Genomic DNA, 15,941 nt, shown 5'->3' with positions numbered 1-15,941 from the left:
TCCATTTGGGTCCATACAGAAAATCTGCAATGAAATCTGTGCACAGACACCATTAAGACTCTTGTATGACAAAGGGTTAAATAACTGTCTTTATAGAAGACGTTATTCAGCTAAATCATCTCACTGCACTTATTTCTGACGTTAATAGTATTTAACATTTTTCATGTAAAGTCTGAGAATATTTTACCTACATCCTCAAGAAGCATTAAATGTACATAGTAAAAGAGTCTAAATGCTGTCTTGTCTGGGCATGGATATAGCATAAGCCTTTCTATCTCCTTCTCTCCTCATTCGCCGCCAAGACATCTTAAAGCTGTGCCAAGATATCTAGGTTACTGAATCTTAGATAAACTGCCTGATAGATATTGTTCCCTGTGGATTTTGGACCCATTAACAGGACAAATGATCTGCAATTAACCCACTCAGAGGCCTTGATGGGGCGGGGGGAAGAGAGGGGAAGGGGCGGCAAGGGGAAGAAAAAATTAATAAGGTAATTTTAATGTCTTTTTTTTTTTTAAAAAAAACAAACAAAAAAAAAAAAAGTGTGTTTTTCTATGCAGGTCTTAAGCATAGCTGGAATTGACCTTTTGTTCAGGCTCTTTATACTTGGATAAACTGACAAACAGCTCTGTGATCCTGAGACAGAGCATGCAGTTGTACCGTGCACAAATACACGTGTACTATTCCTATGATCCCACAGATGTACCTGTGCTTGTGTATACATAATTCCCGGCTGTAAATAAAAAACAACAGGTCTGCAAAAGTTCACAGACATGACCTCACTACTTGAGTACATGGAGAAATTCAGATGCTACCTTTGTGTTTTATATTCCTCACACTTAGCTTTTATTATTTTAATCCTGTTTACTACATTTTACTCACATCACTTAATTGCTTATAAGCATGTAGAGAGGGTGGTCAGGCACTGGAACAGGCTCCCCTGGGAAGTGGTCATGGCACCAAGCTGCAGGAGTTCAAGAAGCATTTGGACAATGTTTTCAGACACAGGGTCTGGGATCTGATTTTATTTTTATTTTTTTGGGGTTGTCCTTTGGGGACTCAGGAGCTGGACTCAGTGATCCTTGTGGGTCCTTTCCAACTCAGATATGCTATGAATCTATGTAACTATTATGAGTATTTTCTCTTTGTGTATTTTTTATGCCCAGATCATTCTCTGGCAGTGCTCTACTTTAAATGAATCATATATTTATCTACATTTATTTACCACCATCCATTTTTTTGTTCATGTAATCTTGGTACCGTTTCTTCTTACATTTCTAAAAGCTCTATCATTAACTCAGCTTCTTCCATGCTAAACCACCTCTGCTACCAACGTCCTTTCTAACCTGTTTGCTTTTAATAACAGCATTGAATGGCCCAGTGAAAGAGAGAGACAGGGAAAAAGCGAGAGAGTGACCTTCTTAGTGTTAGGTCACCTCTTTGAATCAAACAGAGAAAACATGAACCTTTAAGATCTCATGCCGGGCAGGTGTCCTGGCTACCAGGCAATTTGTCATTCTGGGATCATTCTCAGAAAAATCCCCTTCCGAGTGGAAGTTTGCTTAAACCACATATGTTTCTCATGAAAAGCCTTAGTCAGACAACACAGCATTTTCAACCAGCAAAGTGTTGAAAACCTTCTGTTCAGCTATGGTTACCATGGATAAGGATGCAAATCTCTCATATGTATAAAATCATATAGATTACCCAGCTCTCCTTTCACTTTGCCTGCCACGTTTTTTTTACACCTGTAAGGGAATAATAGACTCAGCTCCAGCAATTAAGGACATGATAAACTTTAATGTTATTCACTGTGCTGAAATTTTCAGAGCTGTAATTCCCAACGCCATCCTCCCATATAGTCTCTCATTCACCTCCAGACACATTGCCAATGGAGAACTGACACTCTCACCTCCTAGTGACCATTCAGTGTCTTTACCAGTTTAGAACCCCTTACCAAATAAATATAAATATGTCCTTACAGAAATAACTTACTGATGCATTCTTCTATTCCTTTTTCAAAACTGTCAAGTCCTAAAGGTTTGTTAGAGCCCCACAGCATCCCTGACTTCAAGAATAGAATTTCATTTTTCCTAGTCTTTCCCAAATGACTTACACCCTTCAGGATTTCTTCTTCCACAGTTCTGAAACCCATGGAAAACACCAGAATAAAAACCACAATCAAAACAACCTCATAAAGGCTGTTAGGCCTAAGCTCAGATGCTTAATTTATTATACAGGCTATTAAAAACCTTGGCACCGAGAAATGTCTTGAGAAAAAGATTGTGAACCGGCAAGTAACCTGCATGTGTCATAACATATTTACGCTGTAATTCTGTTATTCATCTAATTTACACACAGACTGAAGGCTTGCAGTTTTTACCCATGTCATTAATCAAACTCATTTTATGTAATCCTACTGACTTCAATCTGTCTGTTCCCGGAGCTTTAAAACAGGACTGTGTATCCTTCCTAGGTGCAGCCTACTATAAAACCATAAAATACAGCCAGGCAGGGAATACTTCAGACTTGCCAGTCCTGAGAACTGCTACTTGAGTTATTTCCAAATGCCCCATTCACCTACCAATTGACTCTTTACTCTTTTCTTGACACATTGCTCCTGCCTTTCCTAACCTCGTGTACTCAAGGATTTCTTCCTGGCTTTACCGAATGCCCTTTCTCTCTTAATTTTTCACATTGTTTCACATGCATTTGAACAAATATGATTATTTTGCTAATCCCCTGTACAAAGTGGCTACGAGTATTTTAATTTCATTTTAAAATCTGCATAGTATTTGACCATAAATTCACAGGAGCTATGCAAATCGTTTGATGCAGAGCTGCAATGACTTCCAATAATACCACTATTCTGTATTTTGACGAACAACTTGTTCTCTCGGTGTGCCTGCCATTTGCTCCTTTCTTACCTTCAGTTGTTTTGCAGTTCTCTGCTAATTCAAATGACCTTTTTCCTTGTTCCTACTACTAGCTTTTAAAGCCAGATGGTTTGCATAACCCATGAGAATATACTAATTTATGTTTCAGTGCTTTCATTTCTCATCTTGTCCTTTCCATATAATGCTTTTCCCCCCTTTTTTTGCCTCTACCCTTTCAGTGCTCAGATTTCTTTCGGAATCGTTTAAATTGATTTCCTGAGGTAAAGAACATTTGGCTTAAAGGGACCTTTTGGGTTCATGAAACCACTCCCAGGCAAGGTGTAAGCAAGCATGTAACACACCTCAAGGACAGAAATGCTTCAAAACATCACCCATCCCTTTTGAAAACCTTGGGCCAGCACCCAGCAACCAGTGTCCATATATTTTTTTTGAAATTTCTGTTTTCCAAATCAAATATTGTTCTTGATTGCAGCCAAGATGCCAGCCTTAACCACCCAGCAAAGGAGGGGACTTTGCACTAAGCTCTAGAAACCATGACTTTTCCCTAGCATAGAGGTTCATGCTATTCCCTGAGTAAAACAGGAGTCTGCAACTGTTCATCAGGGCACCAAGAGCTGTAAGAGCCCTGTTTGGGCCCTGCAGACCTCCACGCAGCCCTGTACCCAGAGCCTGGGGCAAGGCTTGCCCCTGGGCCACCAGCTTTGGCCTAACCACCTCACGGTCCCAGCTGGTTCCATTGTGGTGGCTGGATGCCGTGTGCTGACCCTGGTCCAGCTGCCACTTTTGTGAGCAAGGAAGAAGGTGGGAAAGTGGCTGCAGAAAGCCCTTCAGCCACCCCATGCTTTTCCAGGATCATTTTGTTCTGTGGGCTTTCTTAATTTTCTGGTCTATGGCAAAGTCGCTTCATGTATTACAAATTTTAATCCTTTAAAGTACCTTTGAGTGTGTCTGTCATGACTCTGACTAAAGTCACGGATGAAGTTTGTCAGGGAGTAGAGAGCTGTTTACCTCAAGTATGAAGACGATTGGAAGAATCTGAACTTCAGCAGCAAGAGAGGAATTAGGCAGATAGATGTTGGGGTGACGAAGAGGGCTGGGACCCAGTCATCCCTCACAGCAGCATGGAGCTGGGTGTCCTGTCCAAACACAGATCTCCTGCCAGCAAACACAGCAGCTGTGCTATTTCAGCCTGGGGACTGCAAATTGCTGCGTTGAGGACTCAGTATGTGACACTGAGAGTTTGTGAGTGAAGAGGTAGTCAATCACAGAAAAAGCATAGAAGCATTAAAGTTGGAAGAGACCTCCACGATCATCTGGTCCAACCACCACCCTACTGTTACTGTCACCCACTAAACCATGTCCCTAAGCACCACGTCCAACCTTTCCTTGAGCTGCCCCAGGGACGGTGACTCCACCACCTCCCTGGGCAACTCATCACAGTGCCTGACTGCTTTTTCTGAGAAGAAATGTCTCCTTGTTTCCAACCTGAACCTCTCCTGGTGCAGCTTGAGGCCATTCCCTCTGGTCCTGTCACTGGTTACCTGTGAGAAGGGGCTGACCCCCAGCTCCCCACACCTTTCTTTCAGGTAGCTGTAGAGGGCAATAAGGTCTCCCCTGAGCCTCCTCTTCTCCAGACTAAAAACCCCAGCTCCCTCAGTTCCGTGTTTGTGCCTGAGCCCGCTGCTCCCTCCCAAAGGTAGACCCAGTGCTCCCAGTCCCAGAGAGGCTGGGGATGGGGACGGGAGGTGGAGGATGAGGGGACCGGCGCCTCACACCCGGGGCAGGCTCAGAGCCCCCAGGGGCTCGGGGGCAGCCCCAGGCCTCGTCCCCGGTTCTCCCCGAGGGTCCGGGCGCCCCCGGGCGGGGAAGGAGGGAGCCGGGAGCCTTCAGCAGGCAGCGGGGAGGCGGCGCCGCCGAGCGGGAAGGGGCAGCCCCCGCCTCCGCCGGGCGGGCCGGGGCGGAGCGGAGCGGAGCAGAGCCGGCTCGGCGGCGGTCGCTGTCCTGGGTGTTGAACCGGCTGCGGGAGGAGGCGAAAGGGAAAGCGGGCGGCATGGAGTGAGGGGGGCCGGCGGCGGCGGGCAAGGGAGCGGCGGGGAGGCAGCCTGCGATGGGCCAGGCATGATGGGGGCGCTCGGCTCCGTCGTCCCTCAGCTGCTGCTGCTGCTGGCGGTGCTGCTGCTGCTGCTGCTGCAGGTCGTCGCCGCCGCCGCCCCGCGCAGCCAGCCGCCCTCCGCCGGCGAGGCGCGGATCGGTGAGTGGGGAGCGGGGCGGGGGGCGCAGGGGGGCTGGCGGGCAGCGGGGCCGAGCTGTTCCCCTCCTGCCCTCCCTCGGGAGCTGCCGGCCTCACACGGGCGGCCGCGCCCGTCCTCCGCTCACCTCACAGCCACCGGCATCCTCAGCTCGCCACCGGGCTCCCCGGCTCCCTCCCGGCTCGCCCGCGTCCCAGGGGGATGCACCGCGGGGGGGGACGAGGCTCTTGGGCTCCCCTCAGCGCTGCGAAGTTCCAGCGAGGCCCCTGAAGTCGGGGTGGTGCAGTGGGGAGGCAGCCAGCCTTGAAGCGTTTGCCCCTCGCCCCAGCTGAGGGGGTTTCAGCCATCATCACTGGAAAATGCAGAACCCTAGGCCACAGACCCCCGGCTTTTGGGGGTGACCACCCCTCAGTCATTCTGCTGGAGGTGGGAATCAGCAGGGCTGAGGTGGTTAAGGGTGGTTTAGAGGCGTCTAAAAATACCCAGTCCAACCCCACGAAGACCATTAAGCAGCCTCCTTCTGCTGAGATGTGCCCAGACAAACCCCCTCCTCTTTTAGAGGACACCTTCTGGATTTGACATCTAGAGGAGAACTCCCCACCTGCTAAAATCCTCCTCATGAGCAAGGAGGGGTCCTGAAAACAAACTCCGTGCATTCAGGGTCGATGCTGTTCTCCCCTGTGACCCTCCCAGGCAGTCAGTCCTCCCCTTGCACTGAGGCTCACCAGAATTGTCACCAACGATACGTGTTAACACAGTCAGTCTCACTTCACTTGCAGTATCTTCCCCAAACTCACCTTAAACCAAGAAGGTCGTAACTTGTTTTTTGTCCCAGTTTAAGAGCTACCTAGAGTGGTTATGGAGATCAGAGAGTGAAAGCTAAACTAGCTGTCTCTAAGAAACCTTTTCTTCGGAAGACAAAATATAAAATGACTTTCAGTAACAAAGCAAGCCTTTCACAAAAGTATCCTCATGTATGCTCTGTTTATTAAGGAAGAATTAAAATCAGCTGACTTTTTTTTTTTTTTTTTAAATGAGGCTTGAGTCAAGTGGCAATAAAAATGATCTATTAAATGCTTGCTCTAGTGAAGGTGGTGATGCAAGGTTTTAAGGAAAAACATTTTGGACTGGATATACCCCTCCCTTCCTTCTCTCTCTCCTGGTTGCTATAGATATAGACTGTTTCTCCTAATCTTCTGGGGAGAAAGCTTGCATAAAAATACTGAAAGGAAGAGCTGCAATTTTTATGTTTAATAATAATGTGCTGGGTTATGCATTGTGCTTTCAAACTAGCCAGATTTTGATTCACTCTCCCTGAACATGAAGTGCCAATCAATCTGGGTCACAAAATACTTTTCAGTGTGTTGTAGCTACAAAGCAATGTTTGTGTGTTTGTCACTTCCCTGTAGCTTCCCTGTGCTTCTGCCTCAGCAAGGATGCCTGCCAGCCTGTAAAGGCTGTCCTTGGAAAGGAGTGGGGGCAGAGCAGGCTGCATTTACACAGTGAATCCGGTGGTCTAGGAGGTATGGTTCAGAGATCTGTCAATAGCAGTGAAGCAAGTTCAACCTTTCTACTTCTGTCTGGGATGGGGAAATATCTGATATCTCACAGTTCTGGGTTTATTGCATGTGACAAGAAGGGTTTATTGCATTTGACAAGATACAGGAAAATGTTTGCATTGCTGAAACTGAAACAGTTTTAGCTGTCCCTTCTTTTAGAGTTCCCTTCTTTCTTTTATCGACCAGTGTTACCAATCTTAGTAATCTCAAGTTCGAACTATCTATTATAGTAGATTCCATACAACTGTAGACTGCAATTTTTAGGCACAAAGAGGAGATGCAAATGTAATTTTACAAGGTATCTGAGTCTGGGGATTCTTTATGGTTATAGGTGGAAGATACCCATTTAGTTTCTTCTTGGACAGTCCCATTTTCTTTAACTGAAAATTAAACACATGCATTATAAAACCTCTATAACACGTGCTGGAAACTGCTTTAAAAGCCATGTAATTACAGAAACAGGTTTTTTTTTTTTTTTTTTTTGTATTAATTTGTTTCTATTAAGTGTTTCAGAAAGTCTTCCTAAAAGCTGATTCTGAAGTAGAAGTTAATGATCTTTATTATTTGATGGGGTGTTTTCATCTTATTTTGTTCTTTTTGTCTTTTTTTTTTCCTCAACTTTTCTCTGTGCTTCCCATCATGGTAGTCATCTCCAAATGGCGATCTGTTTCTTTTGTCACATACTTACAAACTTGTTTAGGAAATTGGAAGTTTTAAAGTCATAATTAAATAAAATAATGTATCTTTGGATTTGTGCTTCTTCTGCCTGTATAATTCATGAGGCTTTGTAGATTGTTCCTGTGGGGAGGTGTTTTTATAAGATGCTATTCTCAACAAGAGCACATATTGTTTTCTGCTTCTTCCATTTCTTGACATTTATAGTAGTTTTTAAAATGTGAACAAATAAGGAAAAGTATGGCCCTTCTCTCTCTGCCTCTTTCCCAGGTTTAGCCCAGGAAAGATATTATCTTTCCACAACAAAAAATACACCGAGTACATTTTAGTGTTCATTAGTCTTTGGTGAAACAGCAGGACTGGGAATTTAATATTCTAAATTAATCTTTATTTGTTTATAAAACACAATCCATTTGAGATTGTGGAACTTTTTAAAAAGTGTTTTACAAAGTAATCTTCTGTAAACAATCTATCCCAATTATGCCTGCTAAATTCTTCAGACTTGGATTGTTCTGCTCCTGTAATGATGGCTGTATAGATTTTTTTTTATAAGTAACTTTTTTATTAGCAGATGATTATGCTGAGGAATAAGTTAAACTTAAAATTTTCGTATTTAAACTTCATAGTTAAACTTCTAATTTTTGTAGTAGATATGCTGGGTGAAGTAGAGACCAAAGTAAACTGTGAACATTGATTATCAAATTATTTCATTAGTCCTAAAATACTTTATAGTAGAAGTCATTCCAATATATACTGGTATATACCATATATCATTCTGATATATACTGGTAAAGAGAGTAAGTCTGGGCATGCTGCAGTGCCTTCGCGTTGACCTCTAATGTGTAAAATGATGCGTATAACCTTCAGTGAATGCGAGTATACTTTGGGAATAGAAATTAATCCTTTGTGCTGCTCATCATCCTGATTTTTTTTTTTTTAATCTGAAGTTTCTTCTTAAATGTGTACTGCTGTGGAAATTTCTAGAAGCATTTGTTCCATGAACCATGTAAGAAGTTCCTTCAAAGTTGTATTCAAATCATCATTTGCAAATTTCTGCCAGTTGCATGCCTATGGTTTTAATTTTTAACAAAAAGACAAGTTGGTCAAATTTCATCTTATAAACATGTAAGATTCTTTCAAATCCATAGCTGTGAGCGTGTTACATTTCATTAGCATTTAAATGAGGTTGACTTTACTCAAAGACTTTTATATAACGTTGCATGTAAATTGTAGGACTCTCAAAAAGTGCAGCGTGAATGTTTAATGGTGGAAAGAAATAATTTCAGCATAGGTTAGGAATTTCCTTTGATTGTAGTTGAACAGAAGTAAGAAATAAGAACAGGGATTTCATTTACCAATGGTGGAAAGAATTTCTTCAGTGTGGATTCTTACATTACAAGAGGATGAAGTAAATAGTAGGACAAATAACAAAATAGAAAACCTTTGGCTTTGAGTCAGTGCTTCAAATATGATGCAAAGGATGTCGTGATAGAGAGCCTTTGCCTGTGGCTGTTGCATGGGGAATGGCAAAAATGTGGATCTTGGTTTAGTTCTTGTTGGGTGGATGTTACCATGACAAAATTAACGTAACTATTGTTCTCATTTCTCATTGTCAACTATCTTGGAGAGCCATGGCTGAAACCAGACTTAAATTTTGCTTCCTGCCACAACTTTTAGCTGAGCTCACTGAAGTCAATGTCAGCCTTCCCATTGACTTCCACAGCATTTGGATCAAAATTCCAGTTGAGTCTTGCAGCAACTGGCTGAGAAAGTTGGGAATTAGTGTTACCATCTGTTCAGCAGATAGAATTGCTTGACTTTGCCATGACAGAGTAATTTGGGACTTCTTATAGGCACGGAGTTATTTTGGTATCGTATTGCTTTGATATAATTATCAATGATATGTAATTTATGGTACAATGGTAGCAAAGAAACCTAACAAGACAATAATTTAAGTAAGACAGTGCTATGTACTCATAAAGTGAAGGATTCAATGCAAGAATTTTCCCTTCATCAAAAGTATTTACTTGCTTTCTTGTATTCTAGAAACGTTTCTAAGTAAGCAGTCATGTTAAAAAGCAATGCTTATGTCTATCTTGATACCAAGGTATGCGTATCTGCTAGTTCAATTGAAAAGGAGATAAGAATATGCATGGATTTTTTTGGCATCAGGTCACGACTGTTCTACACTATCCTTTCCAACTTGAAATGTATTGTCCACACCTTCTTTTACTGTCATCTGACTTGTATTTGTTGAGAGGGTCAAATAGACAGGAAGTGAATTAATTCATTTATAGGTAAAAGGAAGTCATTGCAGGGTGTTCTGGAGGTTGTCCATAGGATGGGATTTCTAGAGAGGTTTTCTTCTTTTATCTGATTACCTGATTGAGAGAAAACAGATGAAGTTCTGGAAATACAAGCTCCTTTCTGCTTCGCACCTGAGCATACTTAAACATTTCTCATTGTTGTTTGGTGAAGTAAAATAGTATTTCTACTTGTCTTACTTCTTTTTTTGTTACCGAGGAAGAATACCAGACCCCAAAACTTCATCATACTGTACCATCATCATGCCATGCCATCAGTCAGTCTACCAAGAGGAAATGAGGTTACTCTTAGCTGTTAGATCCTGGAATACGTGGGCAGTTCTGCTAACAGCAAAGGGTATTTGATGTTGACACGTTGATGATAAATAATCAGTTGCCTGTGAACTTTGCCACAGTGAACAGCAATGTTTTTAAACATCAGTGTGGAGAGACTGCCCTCAGTGAGAAAAGGGCAACTGCAGTCCCTGAAGGCAGTGGAGGCCACTGATAAGTGGAGAGCTGAGGTTTGTTGATCAGGTTTACATTGAGAGCATAAGAATATGATCTTACATTTAGGTGATTGGCTTTGGTCAGATATATCCAAATCCACAGGAAGGAAGCCCAAAATAGTATATATGCCAGCTTCCTCAAAACAATAAATGTTTTGACCTCACTGTAAGCCTAAAATTTTGAAAAACCTCTGAAGCTATTCTTACAAGTACCGGATATTTAAGGTCTTGCTAAAATCCGTGTTAGTGTTTACAAGCAGATTTAGGAGGGCATCCAATGAAGACTGAAGGAAAGATCAACCTGGTCCTGGTGATAAAGCTGGCAAAGGATGGAAAGCATCCAAGAGGGAAAGGCCACTGCTAATCTCCGTTGAAGACAGGATGCTGAGCTGGATGTGCCTTTGGTCAGGCTCAGCATGGTCATTCTTGATAAATTTAGGAAGTTAAGTAATATTGTTGCTGGTGAAATGACTTTATGTTTGCAGGTGAAGAACAAGCAGGTGAAGATGCAGAAGAAGAAGAGACAAACAGCATGTTTTCAGGGGAACAATCAGAAGAGAGGCCAAGGAGTAGAGGCATTTGGGGAATGTGGATGTTTAAAAAAGGAAATGAGAAATGAGGTATTAAAGTAAATGCATTGCAATTGAAGGTCATGAATGAAGATTAATATGTTGTATAGGCTCTACAAATATGTAAACTGATGACTCGATGGGGTTACTCATTCTCATAGAGGAGCCAGTCAAACGCAGCAGCAAAATTGAGATGTTCAATGGGCCTGATGGAGGCATGAGAAAATGAGGCAAGGTGACAGGAAGGAAAAGCAGAAACATCAGTTCATTCATTTAGGCCAAACCTATGGCCACAGGGGAGTCAGGTAATGTGTGTAGACTGTGAAAAGTTGTCTGGGGATAGCAAAGAAGGATGAAGTTCTCCTAACGTGAGAGCTGGGATTCATCTAACTAAATGTGATTATTTGAGCTAATCACTCCAGGTACCTTTTAACCTAGATCTAGTTTATACATTTCAATTTTTCTTTCCCAAATGTACATAGCTAACACGGGTCAGATAAATATCTCCCAGAATGCAGCTATTCCTTTCCACTTGGTATTGTCCTCTGTTGTGTAAGATTCCCAGGACAGGGAGACTATCTCTCTGGCTATAAATATCTACGTGGTTGGTATTGCATCATAACAATGCAAAAATCAGACGCTCAGGTTATGCTTGGGGAAAGGCAAGCACACCTGGGGAGTCATTCACCTTTCTTCCCCCAGTGAAGAGAGCCTAATGACTTAGCTTAAAGTGAAGGTAGGTTGGGTGAGGATCACCTCCTGTATTACTTCAAAACCACAGGCATGACTTTGAGATGTGTAGGTCTCACCAGTAAGCTGGTTAGGAAGGTCCTGTGATTTGTCAAGCATGTTTGTCACATAAGGGGCTGAAATGAGTAATGCTGCTGAAGGACTCCACTAGACCTGGAAAATTTTTTCCTTGAGACGGTCACCTCTGGTAATTGCAAACAGATAAAAGTGACCTATGAATGAGATGGAAGAAATGCGCAGACTGGACTGAGTGAGTAAAGGAAATAAAGCAGGTAAATGAGCAGGTAAATGGTCTGCAGGTAAGATGATAGAAAAATGTGGGGGAGTCTGGTGGTGGGAGAGCTGAAGGAAGGCACCATGGGACTTCCTAGTTTTGGACAGTCAAGAGAGAGCATGAAGGGCACAGAGGTTAATGTATCTGTAGGATTACTGAGTTTTCCTATGTGAGTTTTAGGGCCTTTGCTTTGAGGGGGGTTGGGATGACTCTATTTTTATCTCAACAATTTCACAGTGTCAATAATACACTATAGCATTCCCAGTAACAGTAGGGCATTCAGAACAGCTGTGCTCATCAAAAACTTAAAAAACTTTTTTTCTGAAAAGATTAGCAAGGCTTAGCTTTATAGAATTTATTCCTTTTGAGAAGGAATTTTTGAGAAGTAAAGTAGCTTAGGAAATTACTGCATCCTATTTTTTTCTAGAGTTTCTTTCAGTGCAACATACTTGACAAGTACTAAACAGTCTGCTGATGCACAGCCTTTCTCAACTGGTAGTTAGCACATAACATTGCATACCTACTTTGCCTCAAACTAATAAGTTGATAAAACAAGCTATTTTAAGGTGTAAAAATCAGTAACTAGAAGTTTTAAGGGAAGTACAGCTGGCTGTAGTGGGTGTAAGGTCTTTTCTTTCAGTCATAGCTTAACAGCACGCAATGATGGTTACATAAGCTTGAAATCAGAGCCAACAAGTACAAGGTAAAGCAGAAGGATGTACATGCCTCCCAAAATGTAATATACTTCCAGATGCCCTCAGAGAAAATAATGCAAGTGAGACCAAGCATGCATTACATAATGAGCTTACAAAATTCAGAAAAAGGCAGGAACACCCAGACACATGTAAAAAACTTGTTTACCCTCCTCCCCATTTGTCTTTGATCTCTCAGGCTTGCACCTCAACACATTCTACAAAATACCTTACCAAAATCAGTCTTTGGTGCTGAAAGATAGATATTTGGGATTTCTGGCACATCAACGTTTTCTGTTCCCATTATTCTGCAGGAGATAATTACCTGTCTATCTCTTGCTGTCCTAAGAGGGCTAAAGATATTCTTCCTTATTAACATTCTGGTCTGCACCGAAGGGCTATCTTTCCCCTAAAACTTTCTAAAGGTGGTTAATACAATTCAGCTGAACTCAGAGCAGTTCTTTCTGACAGTTGCTTTACTTGGAAGGTGAAGGTCTCATCCTCAGGCCTGATGACGAGTTTGTGTGCTAAGAAATGGTCTGTGTTTTTTCAACTATTACCAGGCAGCAGCTTTGCAATACAGAATGTTTGGCAGTAGCAACTGTTTATGGTATTCCTGCCAGGAAATGCTTGATCTTGCCTTTGGACAGGGTATTGGTTTTGCTGAAATGAAAAAAAAAAAAAAAAAAAAAGTCACAGCTTCTTTCATGAGTTATAGCAGGACTGATGTTAGTGCTGGTATCCCTGAAATGGCAACAGGGAGGTGCATTTGGGGATAGAACTGTTTTATGCTGATAGTGCCCCTGAATTCTCCACAGCATGAAACTTTGACTTGGGTTGTCCTTATAAAGGAGAGTCTCCTATTAACCTGAGCTCTCTGTCAGAAAGGATTTGGAAGTCAGATTTCATATTCTATTTACTCTTCAGATGTGAATTATAAACGCAGCAGCAAGGATGATAATCTGTGATTAATGGAGATAAGACACCACCAAAGAATGTGAATGTTAATTCTATTTTTAAAGAATATGGACATCATGGTGTATTTCTCTTGCAGAATGATTTGTTATAATTTATACTTTGGAATGTGGAATGCTTTATTTGCTATCTGATATGATAGATGTTAGGCTATCAAACATCTTCAGTGAGCTATTGCTCTTATCATGCAATCTTTTCTAGATTTGAGCACAGCTCGGTATTCCAGTATGGAGTTAGTTTCTTACACTGGCAAAAATATTGTACCCAGCTTCTTCTGTGTCCTGCCCTCATGTCTTCTCAGACTGAGAAGACTGTCACGGCATCTCTGCATGGATTATAGTGACTGCTCCCATTTGTTGGAGGAGGCTGTAGTCACCAGGCACTATCCTACTTCTTACTTTGTCCTCAAAGAAGAAAGAAAGGAAGAAGGAGGGGAAGTTGGGAATTAGGCATCTCTCACGGGTTTCTGGAAATAGACGAATGTTAATGAAGACAAGATCCCAAAGTAAATATCAAGCAAATGAATGAAGGTGAACACATCTTGGAGTTAGTGACTTGGCTGACAGCGATAAACCCCAAAAATTCTTCAGCAGAGTGTTTTCCGTTTAGATTTTTGATTTCATTTGATCATATTGATTCATATTTAAGAAACATTTTTTTTTGTTTATTTATTTTTTGCAACACTTAAAATCTGGGGTCCAGTTCTGCAATGTTCCCTTTCCTTGAACTGAATGAAATTTCCATGTGAACTGAAATTCCAAAGATTTTAAAATACTCTCGTTAGCACTACCTATCTGAAGGTTTATTTTGGTTAACTGGGTCAGCTCTTAGTTATGATTTACCAACATGCATTACATTCAGGGGATGACTTCCATGGGCAAATTGCAGCAATAAAAGTTGCTTATTCAAAATGAATGCAACAATAGTAAAAACAAATGTTGAAGAAAAAAACCCACAAAGTTAACTACGATCTTCTGTGCTATCTGTTATTTTCCATCTTCAGAGTGACAGAAAAATGAAACGATGTTCTTCGGAAGCAATTACACTTTTAGGCAGGATAGAATTTATAATGCTATAATCAAACAGCATTTAAAAAGCAGAATGGGAAGGCTGTTTTAGTACTCTGCGTGTTTGGTTTTATGCCACCCTACCAGACAAAGATCTACAGTTGAGGGCTTTTTTTTTTCCCTGTCCATTTGCTTTTGTTTCTCTGGGTAACACCTGCTCTATAGAGTTGGTAATCTGAAAGTAAATAACTGGGAAGGGAGGAGGAAATGGACACAGCACACAAGCTTGAGAATAAACAGCTGTCAAATGGCTGACATTTTAGAAAGCAGAGCACAGCTTTTATGAAGGATCCGATCCAGCTTGAATGGAGGATCTGATCACACCCAGTTGTCAAATTTTCCTAATTAAATAATTACCTGAGAGGATTTTAGAACAATACATTATCATCTTCAGGTTGTGGAACTGTTTTTCTAGTTCAGCAGATAGGAAGGAGCTCTGAAATTTTCAGCTCCCCAGTGCCGGGCTGGCTGTGCAGCTGGCTACTAGGATCATAGTTGTGCTGCTTTCTCTGAGTTTGCAGTTTAGGGAGGTTTATGTTATGCAGTATGAATTTTATATAGAGAGAAACTAAATTAAATAGGAGTGTGTGTAAACAGAGGGAGGGACTCATTTAAGCCTCAGTATGGAGGTTCCAGAATGTGAACCGAGGTGTATGTGTGTTTGGCCACCTATTGCTTGTTTAACAGGGTGGGCATCTTTTCCTTATCTTTCTTTTTACCCATCCGGTATTAGGGTAGTATTAGCTGGCTTTCAGGTGAGGGTTCATCACTGCATGAGAAGACTCTGCTCCCAACAGAAGTGTAACATCCAGCCTTCCATGAAGAGCTTCACCAGTTTTCCTGGAACTGTTCAGTGTTTGGTGTAAATGAGAACTGTTGCAGGTCCAGTTCCTTCTGACGTTGCTGGTTTTAGTCCAGAGTTCCTGGATTTAAGGTGATTTAAGACATCAGATGTTTGAACAGGGTTTGCCTACAGCTGTTTTTATAGAATATGATTAGCTCTATTTAAGATAGGGTATTAGCAAATAAATATTTGAACATTGTCTTTCTAGCCAACTTTCCATCATCTCTTTTCCATTCTGGAAGACAGCCTTCCCTCAGGAGCTCCCACATTTTCCAGCAGGTGAAGAATCTATCTACCGTGGTTTCTGTTGAGTGAAGACTCATTCTTACCTTTTTTTTTTTTTTTTTTTTTTTTATTTACCACCCTTGAGTCCCTTCAGCTTTTGTCAGCTGTGCTAACAGAACTCTGTTTGACCAGCCTCACCATTGCTGTGTAACCTTTGGAAAGTCCTTCCTGGTTTGTAAAAAAAAAAAAGAAACCATTTGCTGCCTGCAAATGTGACACTTCCTGAATACACATTAGATAAAGTACATAACTTGCTTGTAAAGTAGAGCTTCAGAAGTTAATTATACAAATGT

At 41.7% G+C, this 15,941-nt stretch overlaps 1 protein-coding gene across 1 annotated transcript in view; it reads left to right on the top strand.

Annotated features, from left to right (window-relative positions):
• Nucleotides 1-5,093: 5,093 nt before the first annotated feature.
• The window catches only part of PTPRN2 (protein tyrosine phosphatase receptor type N2), a gene marked incomplete at its 5' end in the record, with an annotated part of 646,773 nt that continues 635,925 nt past the window's right edge, over nucleotides 5,094-15,941 (top strand). Inside the window, one exon of the mRNA XM_032183394.1 lies at nucleotides 5,094-5,148. Within this exon, the coding sequence (XP_032039285.1) occupies nucleotides 5,094-5,148 (55 nt within the window). The remainder of the gene's footprint in view (nucleotides 5,149-15,941) is intronic.

The sequence above is a fragment of the Aythya fuligula genome, chromosome 2 (assembly GCF_009819795.1).
Source record: "Aythya fuligula isolate bAytFul2 chromosome 2, bAytFul2.pri, whole genome shotgun sequence".
Taxonomy (NCBI): Eukaryota; Metazoa; Chordata; class Aves; order Anseriformes; family Anatidae; genus Aythya; species Aythya fuligula.
This window is presented reverse-complemented; position numbering and strand designations above follow the sequence as displayed.